General features: G+C 37.5%; 1 protein-coding gene across 6 annotated transcripts in view; it reads left to right on the top strand.

Moving 5' to 3' along the window:
• FGD4 (FYVE, RhoGEF and PH domain containing 4) overlaps nucleotides 1-22,575 on the top strand; it is a 105,126-nt gene that overhangs the window by 67,279 nt on the left and 15,272 nt on the right. For all 6 annotated transcript variants that reach the window (XM_026867849.1, XM_026867847.1, XM_026867848.1 and 3 more), the window contains exons 4-10: nucleotides 3,368-3,854; nucleotides 11,055-11,144; nucleotides 13,151-13,296; nucleotides 17,494-17,650; nucleotides 19,365-19,503; nucleotides 20,436-20,494; nucleotides 21,120-21,266. In XM_026867849.1, the coding sequence (XP_026723650.1) occupies nucleotides 3,368-3,854; nucleotides 11,055-11,144; nucleotides 13,151-13,296; nucleotides 17,494-17,650; nucleotides 19,365-19,503; nucleotides 20,436-20,494; nucleotides 21,120-21,266 (1,225 nt within the window). The remainder of the gene's footprint in view (nucleotides 1-3,367; nucleotides 3,855-11,054; nucleotides 11,145-13,150; nucleotides 13,297-17,493; nucleotides 17,651-19,364; nucleotides 19,504-20,435; nucleotides 20,495-21,119; nucleotides 21,267-22,575) is intronic.

The following is a 22,575-nucleotide window of genomic DNA, read 5'->3' on the forward strand; positions in this document are numbered from 1 at the left end:
CAAAACCACACATTTTGAAATGGTGTAAGCCAATTGTATGTTTGGCTTGTAGAAGGTGTGCTTTTTCATATGGTGCTAGTCTTAATTTTTCTTAAAAAAACAACAAACAAACAAACTTGTAGCATTTTCAAATCATCCTGAAAAATGTCAGCAATTTGAAATAAGTGCTGATTTTAGAATGAATCATTGGAGTTAATCTTAATTTCTTCTTGCAGAAACCAAATATTTACTTTTATAAGTATATAGAAAAACCTGAAATCCTGATTTTCCTTCTATACTGTCTTAACCTCTTCAGATCATTCATATGAAGAGGATGAACTGTACAAATTACTTGTAATGATATGGTATACATGCTCTAAACTGTTTGCTTTGTAGTACTTGGTGATTTTGGTGGAATAACTTGGTGTTCTTGAGTTTTGATATGGCCTTTTACAGAAAACATTTAGAACTTCTGAGAAGCATGAGCCACAGTGAACTCTGCTTTCACAAAATAGTGTTACTTTGTGTGTCTTTAATTAGATGTATATGACAAGCATTATAAACTCTGAAACAGAAGTTCTGAATATATCTGCTCTGTATAAAGAGAGCAACCTTCCAGAAAGCCCATGACAGAACAACAGCTCAAGAAACAGTCCAGTGACAGTTGAGCATTGCAAGTTTTGGATGTGGCTTTCTTGTGTTTCCTTGGGATACTGATGTTCTGAAGGGATGCCCCCTACGGGAACGAATACATGATGTACAACAGAGCGTGTCCTCCTGAGGCGCCAGAGTATTAAGACTTTAATTGAAAGAATTTCCCCTCAAGATGGGGAAAATTTAATCCTTTCTACAGAAGCAGATGAGCATTGCAGAAGTATGTTTGACTAGTGGAATAGAAATAATTTCAGAGCTTCATCTGGAAGAAACTTCTGTCATTAGGCAGGGACTTAATTGCACTATGCCATTACAGCTGCTCAAAGGTGAGAAAAAGAAATTACTCCAGCACTGGAGGTCCTGTGAATTTTTCCAGCACAGGTCTCTAGTCCTGTTATCAGTGTTTTCCCTGTCTTCTTCCAATGCATCACCCAAGTCTTTTTAACAGGAGAGTATCCTTAGAAACATAATTTTACCGTTTCTGAAGGGAAACTCCTCATGTTCATCGTGCCCTATACCAGTGAGCCCTACATTTCTTCCTCCTAGACGTGCCTGCTGCATTGTACAGGAACTTCTTCAATATTATGCAATTAAAGGAAGCTCTAAAGAAAGCAAGGAAAACTTTCTTATTTGTAGACTTTTAAAAGTAAGGACGTTTTATTTGAGGGACTAGAGGAAGCCGAGTTGCTTTTTGGCCAACAGCATTCATTAAGTACAACCAATAATATCTCTCCAATGGTTAAATTCCCCTCAACTCTATGATCCCTGCTTATGAGAAACTTTCATAATTAGCATGTGAAGTTCTGGAATATCATATGTGGTGGTTTGACCTTCGCTAAATGACAGGTACCCACCAAATCGCTCTATCAGTTCGCCCCCCTTCCCCCCTTTTTTTTTTTTCAACAGGGCAAAGAGGGGAAAGAAAAGAAGATAGGAAAAAGCCAACCATTGTGGGTAAAACAAAAGCAGTTTTAATATAAGCAAAGTGAAGCAAAGGTCCATGCATGGAAGCAAAAAAGAGAAAATAGATTTATTCTCTACTTCCCATGAGCAGGCGATGTGGGGCCTTCTCAGGAAGCAGGGCTCCGATACGTGTAGTGGTTGCCTCAGGGGACCAAGTGTGAACCCCCCCTTCCTCCCTTCTCCCAGCTTTATACTGAGCAGACGTCATATGGTCTGGAATATCCCTTTGGTCAGTTCGGGTCACCTGTCCTGCTTGTGTCCCCTCACAAGATCTTGCCCACCCTGTCCCACCTTGGGGGGAAATGTCAGAAGGAGCCTTGGTGCTGTGTAAGCCCTGCTCAGCTGTAGCCACAACACCAGGGTGCTACCAACACCCTGCCAGCTCCCAGCATAAACCACAGCACCGTGAGGGCTGCAATAGGGGAAAACCAATTCTGGCTTAGCCAGACCCAGTACACCCGCTATGGCCTTTGAAGTAATTCCTGTTTTTTAAATGAGCTCAGCTCACAAAATGTGTCTTCCATGAAGGTGAGCTTCACTTCTAATTATTGGCCTTCCAGTGACTAGGTAGGATGTTCATGAACTGCAAACTGTGATTGTCAGTTATGGTCTATTTTCATTAGTCTGTGCAGCCCACAGACATGTCGGCATGGCAAAAAATTACTTAAATCTTTTTGCTGTGTCTATGCAATTGAAAAATATAGATTAATTCTATCTTGGAGTTGTTTATTTAAACAAAAAGGCAAAATCTCTACAGAACTAAATAAAACCTGATTTAAACTTCTTTCTTATATGATGAAAAATGACAAAGCTAGTGTAAGATATTTTTTGAGCCCTATGCATGAAAGAGCAAAATATGCTCATAATATTTGTGTAAGCTGTCTTGTAAGGAGTAAACATGCAGTTTGTAAGCAGTCTTTATCTTTCTAGAAGATTTATGCTCCATACTAGGAACAGTATGTTGGAGGACAGTCATGGTATCTTTTTGCAAGTTGAGTATGGCTTGTTAAATGTACTTCAGACAAAAACGTATGGGTGGGGGGTTTTTAAACTATAATGAAACCAAGCATTTTTACGGATTAGGCTACCATTTATATTGGTCTAAAATATCAAAATCTTAAAAAAGAAAAAGAGATAGTGAAAGGTACGAACAAGGGATAACATGTTTTTAAAGCAGAGATAAAATATGGAGGGAAAAAACCCTTCAGAAAAGATGCAGCGTGATGAAAGGACACTGCTAAATAAGGAAATGGGGGAAGAAATGGAATAAGTATTTAAAGCTCCTCCTGTAATAAATATGCTGAACTAAGGAAAGAAATGTTAAATGTTCTTGGACACTTTTCATGAATTTTGTATAATTAAAGGGCAATTAGGGAACAGGCTGCTTGTTAGTGTTTAAGCATTGGACTGGGACTTGGGAGATCATGAATCTTTTTCCATTTCTACCAATAATCTCCTGGGACATTTTGAGCAAGTTGCTTCATGTATCAGTGCCTCCATTCCCTTGGCTGTTACATGAGCTGATCATACTGCCTTTCATTTTATAAATGATATTCAAGACACATGAGGATGTAGTGCATCAATATGGATGTCACTCTGGGTTTGCAGTAAGATGCGCATGGTTGTGTGCATTTCAGTGGAACAATATTAACACAGGACAACATGGTTTGGGAGGAATGTGTGGTGAAACTCTCCTACTCCCCATATCAGGGATTTTCTATAATGCCATGTTTAACTTTTCTTTCGTCTATGCTTTGTTTGGTGTTTGTAGCCCGTTAAATCCTAGTGATTTGAAGAAAGATTCCTCTGTTCTCCACATTTCTAAATCTCAAGGAAGATATGGGTCAACAGCATCACCTCAGCCAAAACTCCCCTCCCAGCACCCACTACAAAAACAGGGAAACAGTAATACCGACAAAACTCAGGTTGCACAGCTACACACAGCCAACGGAGTAGTAGCACAAGACCAGACGGAAGATGAGGACGGGAGATTACCAGATCATGGCTCTACTATGACCACCCAGGTTCCGGATAATGCCATCAACAGCAGCTTGATAAATGGGGAAAGAGAAAGTACTTCTGGAGAGTCATTGCAAAGTATGACTGCCTTTGAAGGACAGATGCTTAACAGCTGCTACAGGACCCCAAGCAGTGATACTCTGCTCCCATCTGAAAATGAAACTCTAGAAATTAATACTAATGTGAAGGAAGAAACAGCTGAGGAAATCGGCAAGCAAGATCAGCCTGTAGAAATGAAGGTAAAAAGATAAATTGTTTCATTCTTGATATAGTACTACTTTGTGCATTTTCTCTAGGTTTTTCTTTACAAAAATAAACTTGCAAGAGCAGGTCAGAAATATTTTGATTATATTATAAAAAAAAAGACAGGAAGAAAAGTGTTGCTTGCCTTTCCCCCTCTTTCACTTCTGCTCCCCTTTTTTCTTTTTGCTCCCCTTTCCTCCCCCTCCCTTTCTTTTTTTTTCCATTAGTTATCTGAGGTTTAAAAATATTGAAACTGAAATATGTGTACATGTTTAGCACTATGCTTCCACTGTGTCAGACTACAGGGGACACATATCAGTGGTGTATATAAAATAAAATTCCGTGTGTAGTAAATTGCAGCGACAAGGCTTCAGGCAGAACTGTCATGTGAATCCTTAACTTGGATGTAGTTGTTAAGTCAAAGCTGGAAAGGCAGTGGCAGTCTGCTAGCTATCAGATAGACGCAAGGTTCAGAGTATACTAAATACATGCCTTGTTAGCAAGGCGAAGCTGCATCGTGATAAATTTGAGCTTTCTCATTAAGGAAAAGTTTAAATGATTAAGGGGAAATAAGTGGGTGGAAGAAAATCTGTCCTGGGAAATTAATTGCTGAAAAATTGTGCATGTTCTTACTTCTAAAAGTTTGATTATGCAGTTTGCCTTTTCATACTGAAGCATTGGTGGCCAGTGAACATTAATAGCTCTGGTCCAGCCATGCCATGTGTGAATCATGGCAGGGAGGGCTGGGCTGGACCCTCCTGGCCTTCCTCTTCGCTGCAAAGCCAAACAGCCAAGCACGGATAAATCTTGTCACTGCTTGTGAGGAATACACCAGCATCGGTTAACTACAGACCTCTCCCAGCCCCTGACTTTGGTTGGGTAGGGGTCGCATAAATACATGCTTGAAGGTAAATTCTGTGTGTGGAAAAGGTGGGTCTCAAGTTCTCATGTATTATGGAAAAAAATATCCTAGGTAATGATAAGAAAGCGATGGGTTGTATGGATTTTTTTGTTTGTTTCATGGGTTGTTTTTGCCAGTAATGTATGAATGTTACAACGATCCTCATCTAAACATAAGCCTGCTCACAGTCCAAGGCACCTTAACGTGCCACACCTCTCCATTATGTTTCTTTCTCCTGTTAGGCAATGCCTCTTTCCCTTCTCTGTGCCAATAAAGCGCTGAGAGCTCTGTGGGCAATGCTGTTAAGCTTGAATCCAAGTTGCACAGTAAGGTGCTGACAGCATTTTCAGAAAAAAGGCAGAAATGGGAGGCAGTCCTGTTGTAAAGTCCAGGAAGGAACTGGGCAAATGCTAATGCAGCAATCTTATCAAAATCTGCCTTTGAGCTGCTGGGACCAACATATGTGATCTGTCCTATATTGACCAAGAGTCAAATTGTGAGGTGTAATGTGACTGTTACTAGATGTATTGTTTACTGGTGCTTGAAGGGTAAAAAACCAAACCAAACCCAAGCAGGATGATTCTTAAATCAACATTGGTGGAGAACTGATTGTGAAAAACTGAACTCTGGGTCACGGCAGCGCTTCCTGAAATACCAGCTTGCTTGAGATACAAGGACATCCCCTTAAGTGTGGTGAGATAAAGAAGCATGTCTACCACAGGCTGGTCGAAGGACCATGCCTCCCCAAATCCAACAGTGATATAATTTGGATTAATGCAACCTATAGATTGAAATCCGCCCTGTGGAAGTCTAAGTAGCTCCTGTCTTGCTGTCTGGAAGAGGGGGAGGGTGATGAGAGACAGGAGAGGTCTGGTAGAGCTTTAAGCTATTTCTGCAATACAAGCAGGCACTGGGAAGAAAGAGCATTTACACAGTCTGATTTTACTAAGTGCCCACTTAGTAAAGAATCTTAAAACTGGGATGCAGTCCAGTTGAAGTTGCACTGCACAGATTAACAGTGCTCTTATGCCCTTTTTAATTAAGCAAGTGTAAGTACTGTTGACTGAAAGCAATAGGAACAGATGCATGCAAGTCATAGACAAACTTTAAATTATTCATCTAATATATATAAATACTGATGCAAAGTATCTTGTCTCCTGCATGCCATTTTTGCTAATTCAGGGAAGAGAAAAAAGTGGTGCTGTCTCTTTGTAAATACATACATGTACAGCAGAAGTAAATCAAGTCCACTTCTAAAAAGGCCGAATTAAATTGGGGAATGGTGCAAAACCAGAACAGGAATTCCTTTTTAGACTTGGAAAAGAAAACTTATTTTGAAATAATGCTGCTCTTACAAATATTTTTTTTCCCCTTACCACTGTAGATCTGACTAAAGCGAGATAATCACAGGTACTGGAAAAGTTGAGGCAAAACATACTAAATTTGACAGCATTCTGAAACATTTTCCCCGAATGACCAGAGTAGAGTATGCTTTATTTCTCTTATTTACTTAATTATTTTGAAAGTCACAAACCACAAATATCACAAGCAAAAAGACAAAAGTGAAAAGTTTATTGCCTTGCAGCAGAAGCACCTTCTGTCATAAAATTTGGTTTGCCCAAAATGCGGAGGTTGAATAGTACAAGAACATCCCAATCAATTAAGTTCCTGAATAACATCTTGTGAGAAATCTGCTGCTAGAGCTAACTGAAGACAAGATGACAAATGCTTTGGTATTTGTTGTGAGACTGGTAGAAAATAGGGATATAGACTGCATGCATGTCACAGATGGAGAAGAATCCATTACACATCTTTAATAAGTTCATACTTGATGTCTACTCTTAATGGTAGGGTTGGGGGCTCTTGTATTTCAGGTGAAAAACCTGGTGGAAATCATGTATTTCTAAATGTAAGGTGAAGTTTTGATTTAAATAGGGTGAAACTTTGTTGCAAAGTTAACTTTGCCAAGAAATGTTTTACTGTTGCAACACTTGAGAGGTTCTATCAGCTTCTTCCTGTTTCTACAATTTTATGGTAGTCTTTAGCAGCAATAAATGATAAACAAAGCTGTATATCTTTAGCACTCAATATAAATGTGTAAATCCTTTTCAGAAGGATTGCTTCCTTAGGGATATAGAGATCTTTAATGCTTTTCTTGGTTGCTTGTGCAAGAAACTCACCCATCATTTGTGCAATGGACTGCTGCATAGACTAAATATGCCAGGAGGTGATGGTAGCACTCAGGATTTTCATCACAAGTCTTGCAAAATTTAGTGCTTTCCTTGATTTCAGAAACTGAGGAGTCAAGATTAAAAGAAATCTTAAATTCTCCTGGAGATTTACATTTATATCCCAAATACTTAGGGAAGAAATCTTTAGATCATGAAGCAGCTATGTCATGAATGGGTTTAGAAAAGAAAACACCACTCTGTTATGTTAGACCAAACTCAGCATTATAAACAAACAAGAACATAGATTGAATGATATTTGTTCATGCTCTACATCTCTCACCCTGTGTTGCTTAATATATTACTGCAAAGCCCACGGAGCAAGGGCTACACCTAAGTAGGAGTGAATCACATGCAACATCACTGTTGTGTTGGTATAGTTGGTATAGTTTTCTTCATATGAGATGCTTCCTGTTTGGTTTGGATTATAAATTATGGCTTTAATATAATTTCGGTTTATGTAAAGGCTACTTTACATTAGCATAATTTTTGCAAGCTTAGGACAATGGAAAAACAATGTTAGGAAATTTCAGCACACATGAAAAAAGTTCATACAGCAGCATTTTTCATACTTCCTAATTTCAGAGTTCAAGAAAAAATTAGGTAAAAATTACTTGTTTTGATTTCTTAAGCATCCATAGTAACATGATTCTAAGGATGTACAACTTTGTACTAAAGAATATATAACTAGGCCCAGGTGAAATACTTACTGTAAGCATCCATATAGAGATACAAGTTTGAAGTCCTGCCTGATGGACCTACTGCTATCTCACACTTCTTTGATTGGCAGTTGAAATCGTGTTCCTCTAACGTGAACATTTTATATATAGCACACTAACTGTTTCTGTTCAGTTTTATATGTTGAGTTGCCATGTGTTACGGATTGTCACAGAAGTTTGAAATGTTCCCTGAAATCATTGAGAAGTTGTACTTGAAGCAATAAAGTATGTGTCCAGGTATACCTTGTAGTAAACTTTTGTTTCGGTATTTTTTGTTAACTGCAAGGAATGCAATATAAATACTGATGTACTAAAAGCATAAAGAAATTATAGGAGGGAAATACAAAAATTTTCTGGCAAAAAAGATACGTGTCCATACCTTTAATTTCTGTTATCCTATTATCCTCCTTGTGAAGAGATGTGTGCATTTGTGGTTATATCCCATGAAAAGAAAGCTTAACTTATAACTTAAAAGATAATTAAAATTCCATTTTATGGTTAATGATTAGATTTGATACCATAGTTCTTTACAGATTTCATATGGTAATTCTTTAGGGAAGCATTGAAGTTCTAAGAATTTGAATACTAACTTTCTGTTTTCCCTGGTTTTTAAAGTTTTTTCCTTTAAGAATTCTCCTCAATTATTTTTACAAGGTTTTTCAAGGCTGTATTGTTGAACAGCTCCAGTAGTGAATGGCTCTGTGTGATTCTCACTGTCACAAACAGCATTCAGGATTTATTTCCAAATTGTATTGTATAAGTTGCTTTCTTCTACTTGGAATAGCCAAATTCGGGTCTGCAGAAGTTGAGCCCCTTCTTGGGGTTTGCCTGGTCTGAGCCCATAACTTGGTTGCTCCCTGTGTGCCTGCTTCAAGGAGGGGTGGGTGGGCAGCTGACAGGTAGAGGTGCAGTGCAGCACTGTGTGTGCCACAGCAGAGCTGTGATGGCCGTAAATTAATTCCCTGAAAGCAGAAAATAAAAAAAAATATGTGTGTGTGTGTGTGTGTGTGTGTGTGTGTGTGTGTGTGTGTACATCTATACACACACAAACATGTACGCCAGCTGCAGCATTGGCTTTGTGCAATGGTGTCTTTCCACCAAATGTTCCTTGCTGCGTAGCATGATGCTGCCAGGACCCGTGTGTCTGGTCCCGGTTCACCCCATGTGCTCATGACAAGTAGCTGCCACTTCCATCAAGGAAGATGGATGCCACTTCACAGGAGATGGATCCCACTACTAGCAAAACAGCCCATGACCTGTTGTTCCCAGCATGAAGGAAGCTGGAGCGACTTTGTGGAAACCAGGTGCTTTTCTTTAGACAGGGTAAGACATTGAAGTGGGTGAGTGAATAGGGAGGAGGATGGAGCTAGTAGTAGAAAGCACAGCTGGGAGTTCATGTAACACGTGGCTAAATACTGAGAGGGTAAGGTGGGAAATTGGGGACTTCCTTAAAAGAAAAGTAGCAGTACAGTTTTATGTTATTACTGCATTGATATAACCCCGTAGGTGGGTGTTCTTACACCAAAATAAGAACATGCCATTGTGAGTCAAAGATCCGTGGTGTGTATTTTTTCCCACATGGAAGATTCCTGTGTCGGGTACTGCGATTGATGTAGAAAGGCGGCTGAGGTTCAAGAATTAGGAAGATGTGTAAGGTTGATAACAAGAGGATGGGAAAGCTGGAGTCAGAGCATAGTGGGCGAGAAAGAGGGATTTGCCCTTATTTAGGAGTGAGGATTAAATGCTTTTTCTGAATTGCTCATTTGTGTGATATTTTTGAGTCTGCTAAGCGTGATTTACACTCTTTTAATTAGTTCAAATAATCTGAAAACTGTGGACTGGTTCTGTAGCAGTGCTTCATATAGAAGGTGAGGTTTTGGGGAGAGAATAAAAATAGTATAGCTACAGAACCAGTAGACTCCGTGGTTTTGTGCCTCAAGTCCACATGTGAGATCCCTTGTAAATGGCTGCACTAAACGGCATGCTGTAGCTGTAATAACTAATCCTCTAGCTCCCTGTGGTGTTTCTTGACAGCACTTAAAATGCTGTTCTGTAGGTTACCGTGGTTTCTATGCTGATTTAAACAGATTTAATGAACAGCTTTGAAGTCACTATGAAAGCCTGTATTTAGGGAGGAGGCTTGCCGTGTAGCAGTGTGGCTGTTAACACTGCAGATTAGAATTGAAATGTGCTCAAATTTGAAATACTTAATGAATACTGAAACAGGGAAAAAAGCCAGTGAAGTGCTTTAAACGAAAAGACTGTACTTAAGATGGTTTGCAGAATACTGAATATTTATAAATGTTCTTGCAAATGTTTATCATACTCTTGTGGAAAGCAGTGTGCAGTCTGAAATCAAAAATAACTCTTACAAGCTCTCCTCTTTATTTCTCTATGAAGACTTTCTATGGTTTGTCTAGAAAATCACCACTTTCCCATAAACACCATGATAAGACTGCCACTTACTTAAAGACTTGGGTGGCGTTAGTACTGAACACTTTTCAGTGCTAGCTAGTTCTGGAAGAAGAATCTTGTAATGGAAGTGTAATTTTGTTGGATCTGACACTTGTGAGCCTGAGGCATTTCCCTAATGTTTTAATATTATAGAAGGCTGTGCTTTCATTGTTTGTTTTGAAGTAACTTCTCATAGTAACTTAGAATATAAAATTACAATGTATTTAGTTTAATATTGAAATTTAAACAAATGTTTTAAGTTTCTGTTCCACAGAAGAATCAAAAATATGTGTTGTGGAATGAAAGACTTTGATAACTTCTCTAAGATGCAAAAGTGACTTCCATAAAGACCTAGCGGAGGAGCCATCTAATTGCAGTCAACAATTAATCAGCAATGAGTGTATTGATGAACATAAAACATTTTGTACAGTATTTTTCAATAATTCTGTTGTTTAAAGAACATGTAGTTCAAATAACCTTCAAATAGGGGCGGGGGCGAACACCAACTAATCCCATCTGTTCCCTCTTACTCTGCAAATCAGTTCTTCCAGCTCTGAAAGGTCGGTGGTACTTGATTACCAGGATGTGAGCTGATCTGCTAAGGAGGGAGTTGGTGCTCTGGCAAAGATCCCTGTACAAACTGGGAAATATTAAATGTTTTTGGCTTTCAGTTTTGTTCTGCAGTTTGATTTTTATCCTCTTTTGACTTTGTATCTTGATTAAACTGCTGGAAAGTTTGTATTTTTCAAAATGGGGTGTCTATTACTAAATGTGAAACTTGGATTTCAGTTGCTTTTTTGGACTGTAAGGTAATCGCATGTCTTCTCAACTTTTTTTTTAGTATTAAATTATGTTTTTTTCCGTATCCTAAGAGCTCTTCTTATTTTTCTGCAGGAGACAGATGAACAGAAACGTCACAAAATTGCCAGTGAACTTCTGCAAACAGAAAAAGCCTATGTTAGCCGACTTGACCTCCTAGATGGGGTACATTTTTTCTTGAATTTGTTTCTATTGTTTTGCCTTGGATTCATTTGAACGGCTATGCATAAGTGTATATATGTTACATAAGAGATGGTATGTTTTTCACATTTTGCAGAATTTTCCAGTCAGTCATTTGCTCTTGCCGTGTAACTTTGCCTGTGTTTCTATTTTAAGAGTACTACAATCTAAAAAGTATTAGAATTTTATGGATATTAATGCAATATGTTCTCTGTGTGTAGATGTCAACATAAGCAATAGTAGTTTATACTAGTAGCTCCTCCAACAAAGAGGATGGATAACAATTTCTTGGCTTCTGGTGAAACTGAAAGCACCTACCCACTAGAAAATTACAAAATCTTTCAGATTTGAGCACTTGATCAGGATTTTTCTTCAGTGCCCAAAAACCTAGGAAGATGCCCATTCTAAACTGTGTATCCCCTATTTTCCCACTATATGTTTAGACTAAATCCTACTGAAGTGAACAGAAATTACTCTTCCTGCAATGAAAGAGTTGAATTCTTGTGCTCTGTAGAATCAAATTGTTATTTCTTAAATGTGAAAGTGTGTAGTTCTTGAGTATTTTCCTTTAAAAGTCTTGTTTACTTTTTCATGTAAAACATCCATTTTACCTGGATATCTATAGCTTTTCATTGCCTTACTCCATGGTATTTTTCTCAGACATAAATTTCTCAGGCCTAATGCATAAGTCTTATAAAGATGAAAAGCAAAAAGCCTCAACTGATCTGATAATTGTTCAGGCTGCTTGAGGATCTAAGTAATTGTCCTCATGAAAGTGGATCTACATAGTAGACCTACATTGGAATCGATATATGGTATGTTTTAAAAGATAAAGTATTGCAGGAAAAAGAGCTTTGATTTAGAGAAGTTTAAAAATAAAGAAGGAAAATGTTCACATCATTCGTAGGTTTTTCTGATGGGTAATGTACAATTATTTTCCTTGATGCAACCATAGGTGCATTACTCCAACGCCTGTTTTCCAAATACTAACTGGACAGAGTTCTAAAAAATCAGTTTCAAGCACAACTGCTCAAGTGCTGCTAATGAGAGGAAAGCAGAAGACTGGGAAGGGACTGTTATGTTTCTAAACTTGGTTAAAAAGTTATGTAACCTTTATAGTCTTCAAAGTAATGTCAAAATTAATTAACTGTTCTCTTGGAAGTGCAGCAAAGTGAACGTGTTTTAAAGTATATGGGAAAGCGCATGGCTTTTTCTTTTAAGATACTTTTGCTGTCTCAGTTGGGATTATCAAAGTTCCTGTCTTCAGACTCTTTCCTGTTTTCTCGAGCCCTTACCCAAACTTCTGAAGCCCTCTCTAGGGAGATGCAGATCATTCAAGCATGGGAGAGGGAGATAGAGGGACATATGCACTGTTTTAAGTTATGTGCACATTAAGAGCTGCATATGCCTCTAGCCATTTTGTAGCTGCATCTAGTCAGGTAGAGCTCACTGATGGGAAGAGAATATATTTTTAAAAGAGACTATAGTAGAGTCCAATCAGAACTGGGTCCGTTTTCTTCTTTAAATGGTATGTGGGGACTGCTTATAGTCTGCCAACTACTTTGATTTCGAAAGGATGAGGGGATGCAGCATACAAGGAGAGTGGTTGAGCTAACAGTGATCAGACATCATGCTAATTGAAAAGAAAGCAAGAGTGGAAAATAGGACTGTAAGACTGAGAAAGCTGAGATGATCTAGCTGTTAACAGACAGGATGGCTGGAGTAGATCCAAAATGGCACTACTTCAGTTTGGCTTTCGTTATGTCTGTGCTGCCTGCAGTGCTTTTCTGGCTCACAAGAAAAAAAGTGAGGTGTAAGGGAAAGAAAGCTTTTGATTTCTGGTGAGGGAAAGACAATGAGTTTGTCACTACCTGTCTATCTTATTAAAATATTAATCTTGCCTTGGTTGGAATAGGAGGTATGGATAGGTGGTCTTCCATTGATTAAAGATAACAGGCTGATAGATTTGGGGCTCTTTTTCTGTATTGCAGGTATTCTATTCCAGACTCCTTGAGGAAGCAAACAGAGGTTCATTTCCAGCTGAAGTGATTAACAAAATCTTTTCTAACATTTCATCAATAAATGCCTTCCACAGTAAATTCTTACTTCCAGAACTTGAGAAAAGAATGCAAGAATGGTAAGAGGCAATTCACTGGTTAATATACTACTAAAACTGTGTCTGTAGAAACTCTGTCACAGGGTTGATATAGGGAAGGTACCTTCATAATAAAGTGCTCCAGGCCCAGGAAGTACTGTGGGTAGGAGAACATCTGCTCTTCCACTCTTCATCAGGTTCTGACTCAGTAAAGGACTTGCATCATTTGCTCAAAATAAAGGACATGTATCTCGCTGAAGCTAGTGAGATTACTCATGATTAAATGCCTTGATGAATTAGGGGTTCAGTCTGAAGTTACATGCTACTTGATAAATTCATTGCACAGAATACAAAATTGAGATAAATAATACGTATGGTTTTGTGCTACCCTTGTAGCACAGTAAGCTTTGTTGTTCTTGTTTTCTGTAATAAGGTGGGATACATTCTTGTTTTTCTGTGTTTTGGTTTTCTGTTTGAAATTAAAATCCATTTCAGGTGTATTTTGGGGCCATTTTCCATCCAGCTTTTTTCTTGACCTCTGTTTGGAACAAGCAAGGATAGGTGAGGTGTGCTTTGATCATACTCTGTAGTGATCATGTAAAGATATTGTAATATCTTTATCCTGCCTTGGTGTATGCAATCCTGGAGATATTAAAATATAACCATGTATTTTCTGTCTCTTAAAAGTACCAAAGCATTGCTGCTTCCCTACTTTATGTGGGAAAAGGGATCACCTAATTTAAAAAAAAAATAAATTTACAAATATTGTTTCATCCAATTGTTTCAGCTCAGCATTTGTTTGACTTCTGTATTCCATGTTATCTAGAGTTTCTTATGAGGAATTCAAGTGTTTTTTCCATATATCATTTCCATTTACACTTTCATGTAAGTCCTTAATTGTCAAAAATAACACTGAAAGTTGAGAAATAATGTATTTTTGTGACATACATGAAAATCTCAGAAGACACAGTGGTGCTTTAGACAACAGCTATATGTCTCTGGACTCTGTAAGATGTTTCCTCTTTAAAATAATGATTCTTTGAAATAGAATAGTTGAAAAAATGTGATAGGAAAACAAATGCCTGTATTAAAATAGTGTATATTCATGAGAAGTGGAGTTTAACTTACTGTATTGATTAAAAAGCAGCTTACACTACATTATGTCAGTGATTTTGTGATGTACTCTTAAAATTTTGCTCTGGGCACTTTAGAGAGCACAGAAGATGGGTTGCACTACCTTATTTGCAAAATGCTAGACAGCTCACTCATGCTGTGTGTATAATTATATATCTTCAAAGGTCAAAAAGTGCTTTTGCAAATAAGCTTTGACTATTGGTGCAAAATTAATAAATTGCATCCTAAGGATATTATCTCTTCCACACTGTTTGGAAATAACCTCTGTGCTGTATCTGAGATGGCCTGTTTAAATGTTCTTAAAATGTTTTCCTTTTGGGAGGAGTTAGAAGACAAGATGCAGTTGAAGAAAACTATTTCTGATCATTGCTGAAAGAAAAATCTGAGCTAACTTTCTCTTCCCACTACCAGTCTCTGAAACTGTCTGGCACATCAGCTTCTACCAGATACAGTTTATTTTCCTCGGTAGTTCCCCTAATTAGACATAGAAAATACTTAAACCTACCAATAGAACATATTTGTGCACCACTTCTGATATTCTTTAGCTTCCAATAAAAATAGCTGGATAAAAATTTCTGACACCTTCCCTGACTTGTGGTTTGTTTTGAAAAAACAAGTAAAATATAGCGTTGCAACTTGGGAATGAAGATCAGCAGCAGATTCTTGTTTCTTAAAAGAAAAGTCAGTGTGAATCTAAGCTTATTGAGTGGAAATGAAATTGTCTGGTAGTTGCATTTTGAATGAGTTGAACAACAGCTGGAGCTGAATATCTTTTACAACATATGGCTTGAAAATACTGGAAACAGCCTTGTTGCAATATATTTCCAATGAAAAGAGCATGATAGAGCATAACAGTGATCCCACATCAAACAGAATACTGATCTAACTCTTTTGTACCTGAGGATGACGTGTTAGCTTGTATATTGGAAGAGAAAGCAATCTTTCTGTAGCCACCTTTGCTGTGCTGTGATTTTAGAGACTCTTGCTTAGTTTTCTTGCAGCCATGACTGTTTTAGATGAGATGCTACAAATCGTGATTAGTAGGCCAGCTATTTTGTGTTTGAATTTTTAGAATACAAATGTGAATACTGTTGTGGTCTGATAACAGAAATACAAAGTGTTTCTTTATCTGTGTTACAACATAAAGTCCTATTTCTTGACCCATACAATGATGCTGTCAGTGTTGACTTGGGTCCACAGCATTTATCTTTCTGAGATCTCTATCCAAGAGAACAGTAGCTGTCCTGGACCTGATGGCATTTAGTAGAAATAAATTGTATTTTGACTCGTGGTGCATAGTGTTTGAATATGAGATGAATTAGTTACCTATACTTTGTATGTCCATCAAGGAGGGATGCTGCTCTCGGAAAGTTCTGCTTTATGTGACTTCCCTCATCCTTGCTATTCTATCAGACCTCTTTGTATGATGTCAACCTTGTCTTTTTTACCTGAAATGATGATGAATTTGTGTTTTTACAGCCTCAGTCTTTGGACATATAAGGGTCTTCCTTGCATGAAAAGTAGTTTTGAAATTTTTTTACTCTTCCGAGGCAGTGAAATTGCAGCACTCTTGGGTAAATGAGCTGTCATAGGTATCCAAGGAGCGGGCATAGAAAACTGTTCCTAATTCTTGGTTTATAAAAGTTTTCACATTTTCTTCTAATGTCTGTCTAGTAGTAGTAGTTGTAAAACAGCTAAGTAGAAGTATTCTTTTTTTGTGCCAGTTTCTTTAGAAACAAAGGATTGCCACAGTCTTTTCTGCTTTAAGGTGTTTTTTTAATTGCAAAATTTTATTATTATTTATCTGTTAAATTTATCAGAAAACTTTAATGTCTGTGTTTTGTTTTGGGTTTGTTTTCTGGAGACCTCTGGAAATGTGTTGACATTTTCTTTGACTCTGTTGGAATTGGCATGATTTGTATTTTATTTTTGGTTAAAAATATGCTGCACTGCAATAAAATGACAATCCATGGAAAAATAACATTCAGTGAATCATAGGAGAGGGTTCTTGTTTTAAATTGCTAGCTTGCCATTGAAAGTGTATGTGTCTGCTTGTATGTAGAGTGATTGAACAAATACATGAATCTAATTAAGGGTGGAGAGCCTTGGTGATTTCAGAGACCAACTTCCCACCCTATCTTGTCCCCTTCTCTAGTTGCCAGATCCAGCAGTAGCTCAGACCTCTGCCAGGTCTTACACAGGTACCTTCTGGCCCCCCAGAGGCAGCTGGATCTGGACCAACCTTTGCCAGTTCTGGCAACATTCACTATTCTGGTAACTTTTCCCTTTTGCGCAGCTTTTCTCTTGAAGAAGTGGTGTGCTGGAGTAGACCGCTGAAGTAATTGCAGTAGATTGCCTTGCTACAGACCACTACCACAACATTGATTTCACACTTTCAGAAATCCAGAGATACCAAGTTTCTGAGTGTGTCCTTGAAAATTAAATGTGAAACGTGTTTCCTGTTGTAGTTCTCAGAGATGCATGTGTGCTGTTCCACTTTCTTTGCGTTTGTTGAGAATGGAGCTTCTCTCTGCCTCTCCATCAGTTTCTCTACTATTCTGTTTTATTTGAAGATGCTGTCAGTATTCAGGGAAGATGTGAGAAAGTTCTCACAAAAGACTGGAATCCAAGGGATTCTCTTGTACTTCCTAGGTTTTCTTAGATAAATAAAGAATTTTAAAAGTTGTAAATACATGTATGTATATAAGGCACAGAAGGGAAGTGGTACAGTATGGATTTAGTCCTCAAAACCACAGGTTAGATATTTAGAGGGTAAAGTATGGTCGAAAGAAGATAATGTAATTTTAAGGAACTGCAAATAAAATAAATTAGACCATGTTTTGCAAACAAAATCTTTCAAGCTATCTATCATTATATATAGCTTTCCTTTCTGTAGTGCTCTACATGACCTATAATGCTTACACGTCATCAAAGAGGATACAAACGCTTTTTCTATGTTAATGCTGTTCAGTTTAAATGGTTATGTTGGAAGAGGCAATCCCAAACAGAAGGAATCTCTGTTAAACACATGAAACCATTTTGTAACGTAGCATGACTTTTTTTTCTTTCCTGTTTGTTCTGAGATTCCACCCTCTTACTTTGCAGGACTACCACCCCCAGAATTGGAGATATTCTGCAAAAGTTAGCTCCTTTCCTCAAGATGTATGGAGAGTATGTGAAGAATTTTGATAATGCAATGGAATTGGTGAAAACATGGACTGAACGATCACCTCAATTCAAATTCATTATTCAAGACATTCAGGTAATGGGGAGAATAATGTAGATCTCCAAGTAATACAAGTATGTATAAAAACATATAAGTTTCTGGGTGAAAAAGGATTAAAGAGAAAATTATATACCAAATCACATAGAATTAAGGGTGGTTGTTTTTGTCTGCTTCACACCTCATTCTGTTTCTTCTCCTCCCTTCACGTACGTACATATACCCACTCAAATTTCCTTTCCATTTGTACTGGGTCTGGCTGAGCTGGAATAGGTTTTACCCTATTGCAGCCCTCACGGTGCTGTGGTTTATGCTGGGAGCTGGCAGGGTGTTGGTAGCACCCTGGTGTTGTGGCTACAGCTGAGCAGGGCTTACACAGCACCAAGGCTCTTTCCGACATTTCCCCCCAAGGTGGTACAGGGTGGGCAAGATCTTGGGAGGGGACACAGCCAGGACAGCTGACCCAAACCAACCAAAGGGATATTCCAGGATAAAGCTGGGAGAAAGGAGAAAGGGGGAGGGGTCACCCTTGGTCCTCCGAGGCAACCACTACGTGTATAGGAGCCCTGCTTCCCGAGAAGGCCCCACATCGCCTGCTCATGGGAAGTAGAGAATAAATCTGTTTTCTTTTTTTGCTTCTGCATGCAGACATTTGCTTCACTTTGCTTACATTAAAACTGCCTTTGTTTTACGCACAAGTGTTGGGTTTTTGGGTTTTTTTTCTATCTTCTTTCCCCCTTTTTGCCCTGTTGAGAAAAAAAGGGAAAGAGAGGGGTGTGATAGAGTGACTTGGTGGGTACCTGTCATTTAGCCAAGGTCAAACCACTACACCAGTGCAACACAGAGGACCAAAGTAGAAAGGCTGAAACATGAGAAGACTAAAAATATACTGCAGTTTCTCATAGATACCAAAAGTAAATACTGTTTTAGGATAAAGTGACATATCCGTGCAACTCTAGATCCTTGCACTGAATCCACAAGTACTGTGTTGGCTCACACGAGTGCTGTTATGCAGAGCTTTGGAAGTAAGTATATAATCTTAAATGCTGAGCCACAAAATGTAAATAAAGCTTAGCTGTGAGGCAATGCACCATTCCTGTCAAAGGTGTGTTTTATACCCCCTAGTGCTCCCTGTAGGCTTCCCTGTGAATTGGCAGGTACGTGTCTTCCTACTGCAGACTGAGCAGCTAGAAATAGGATCAGGTATTTCTGCTTAAACTTTACTACTCTATAAGGTCTTGTGATTTTAAGACAGGGAAGACAACTATGTGTATTTTAATGTAATCTTTTAATTGTATCTAAGATTATGGGAATGAATAGGCATCTTAAAACACTTCTGAGGAAGGTTATGTTATGAATGAAACTCAAAGAAAGCACTCCCTTCTCAGATAGGTAAATGGGCTATAAGGGTATGTTTTAAGAATTGTATTCTAATACACAGACATGAACTGTTCTTATTCAGTTGTAATTCCTTTGAGTTATTACAAAACTAAGTTAAAATACACTGAAGTTCGGCAGGGGTTTTTGGTAGCACTTTTATTTGTGAATTCTACTGGTCACTTAGAAAACTTTTTACAATTATCTTTACAAAAGAATTCCTAATTATTTGGTTTGGTAAAGTATTTCTGTTTTCTTTCAAAAGATCTATCATGCATGTTTCAAAATACATTTATGTTTTATCAGTCGTAACTTTTATTTTACTACATCTTAACATTTTTACCTACTACATTGAAATATGTTTACAATTTTTTAGAAGGAAAAAGTGTGTGGAAATTTGACATTGCAACATCACATGCTAGAACCAGTACAACGCATTCCACGCTACGAGATGCTTCTAAAGGACTACCTAAGGAAATTGCCTCAGGATTCTCTAGACTGGAAAGATGCTGAAAGTAAATATCTTCTAGCCATTAAAAGAGCTGTATTAAGATAATAGTAAGAGGATATTTTAAATTAAGGATCTTTTCAGGAAAAATAAAATGAAGAAGCAAAGTCCCTCTGAGAAGAAACATAGAATTTCTTAACTGGATATGTAGGTTTCTTTGAAAAAAATCTGTCTGAATAGTGGATGAAGTGAATATATAAACTATAAAGCCTTTAGTGTTCTCCTAGAGCACATAAGTTTTGCTTTTGTTTTAGAATAACACACAGGTTTTTATTTATTTGATTTGCAGATGATGAGGCGTTGTGGTGGTTTTTCTTTGGGTTTTGTTTGTTTTGTTGGCATTTTGGTTTGCTTTGTGCACATTTGGAATGTATGTCTCTTATTTGTAAAAAAGTGGCATTAGACTCATTATTGTATGTTTAAGCTCCTGTGGGGAAAAAGAACAGCCCATTTTAAAATTTATTCCTCTCTGTATTTACACAAGAACAGTTCAAGATATTTCCAAGGATTATTCAAAATTACCTGCCAAATAACTTTTAAAAAATACTTGTTAGTACCATTACTGTAAATATTTGTAATATGAGCTCTTTCAATTAAAAATTTAGATTGACATTCTGGACTACTCAGAGAAAAGAGGGGAGAGAGCCATGACTGTCCACAAAAAATGTGGTTCTAAGTGCTGAATCTCTAAAGGAATCTGCAATAATTCTCTTTTGATCTTTCCAGGTTATAATTTCTATTTGGTAGCTGACTTTCTTATGCTTTCTACTTTACCTTGGTTACTTTTTATTTATATTTTAAGAAGTTTATTATAGTGTGTAATTTACATAAAAATTACAAACAATTTTATAGAATGGTCCTTTTTTTTTTCTCCTATGTGACATATAAATATGTAAACATTCAGCTTTTTGGTTTTACTTCTCTCTTTCTTCTATTTAGAATCCTTGGAAATTATATCCACTGCAGCAAGTCACTCGAATAGCGCAATAAGAAAAATGGTAAATTTTCCTCATCTTCCAGTTCACTTTTTAATATGATATATTTGAGTATTTGGTGAAGCTAGGATTGTGAATTGAAAATCTTCCCTAAAATGGCAAAAATGGGTTTCCTGGGTCACGTGATTGCTCCTACTTAATGTATTTATACAACTTCTGGGAATGATAGACAAAATCTAGCACTGCACCTAATTCTCTTAAGAGGAAAATGGCACAAACTGGGTTCCTCTGCTGGCTCAAATAGCTGATACTACGCTGGGTATTCAACCTTGTTTCTGTCAGTGGAAAGATAATGTTTGTAAAGAGTAGTTACTGTTTCTCTACCTTATTGGGCTGGCATAATCAGTATTTCATTAAGTATGTGAGATATTTTGGAAAAGAAGTAACACAGGCTGTCTATATAACTGCATTTTTAAAATTACCAAGGAGATAACATTTCTAAAAGTACTTGTTACCGTATCAACTAAGTTAACCAGTCTGCATGGCTGACTGTATATACCAGGTATATATGTTTTTCAATGTGAACAGTCTCTGGACTGAATGCAAGCTCCCATACCTTCATTTAAACATGCTTAAAGATCTGTGCTTTTAATTAAATAAGTTTTGTAACTATATTTTCACTGCAAAGGAAAATCTAAAGAAATTGTTAGAAATATATGAGATGCTGGGAGAAGAGGAAGACATTGTGAACCCTTCAAATGAACTGATAAAAGAAGGACAGATCCTCAAACTCGCTGCTCGCAATACATCTGCTCAAGAACGGTATCTTTTCCTAGTAAGTACGGTGGCCTGTGTTTGTAGAGAGGGAAATCCTATTCTAGTTGATGTCAGTGCCTTTCCACTAATGATATTAGAGTGTTAGTAAACCATATACTGCTTACAGAAAAGCTTGAAATCACCGTTTAGAATGGAATACATGGTTTTAAATAAATGGAATAAGTGCCCAGCAACTATCTTTTAAATAAGTGGTTCTTGATTAGGTCCTAGAGCATGAGAACTTTGATATTCTCATGAAACTGAAATGTAAAAGCTTAAGATTTTAGTCCTGATAGATTGTGTATTGAGATTCCAGTAAGTCTTATGGTCTTGTGGGAGCTTGTTACGGTGGCAGGTCATCCTTCTGTCAGGTGCCTGTGTCCTGCAAACTTACAAACTACAGCCATGCTCCCTTACAACTCCCTTGGAAAACCTTTGATGTACTTCATTGCTTCCCATGCATTAAAACCTGCTAATACATGTTTGCCTATGGGCCTCTGGCATTGCATGTCTTCTGGTCAATAAAGAGTAGTAACAGGTTGTTGAGGCACAACTCCTGCTTATCTGTGCTTCACACAAGGAGAAATCATTGAATAGTAAGACCTCAGATGGGACTGGACAGCTGACGAAAATTATGTGCACTTTATATGAGAACTGACAAGTTTAAATGTGCTGTATATGTGATAGAGACTAGGCAATAGGCTAGACAGCATTTATATGAAAAAGGACTTAACTGAAGTGAGTTTTTCTTCTTAATAATTAATTTTGAGGAAAATGTGAGAAAATTAAACATTCGAGATCTGATTTAATAACTGTGCTTCTAGGCTGTGACTTTAGACATTTAAACATTATTTAAAGTTCTCATTTTTAATAAAGGAATATATCTTTGTCTCATTTATTATATTTTTCCTGTGATATTAAGGGTTTCAGTGAATAAAAACTCTTAAGAAATGTTCTTCTGTCTTGGAGAAAAGACAAATAACATCCTCAAATAATATTAGTCACAACTTATACAAAGCCAAATGGGTTTGGTATGGAGTAAATGTATACACTGAAGAAAAGAGTTCTGCAGTTCAGAGTAGGTTTTTCAGAACTGGGGCATAAGAATGTTTTTTCTAACAAAAGCTTTACTGTGCTATAAAATACACAGTCTGAGTATAGTTGATAATAAACGTCATGAAGACTGCTGCATTTACAGAGCAATTACTATTCTAGCCACTGAAGCTATTCTTTAATCTTAATTCTTAACAAGAAAAAGAATTTGTCTGGCATTACAGCTTTGGTGGTCTTGTATATCAACCAAGCAGGAAAGAACCTGCTTTCTCACC

Source organism: Athene cunicularia (assembly GCF_003259725.1).
Source record: "Athene cunicularia isolate RWA chromosome 1 unlocalized genomic scaffold, athCun1 chr1_part2, whole genome shotgun sequence".
In the NCBI taxonomy this organism is placed as follows: Eukaryota; Metazoa; Chordata; class Aves; order Strigiformes; family Strigidae; genus Athene; species Athene cunicularia.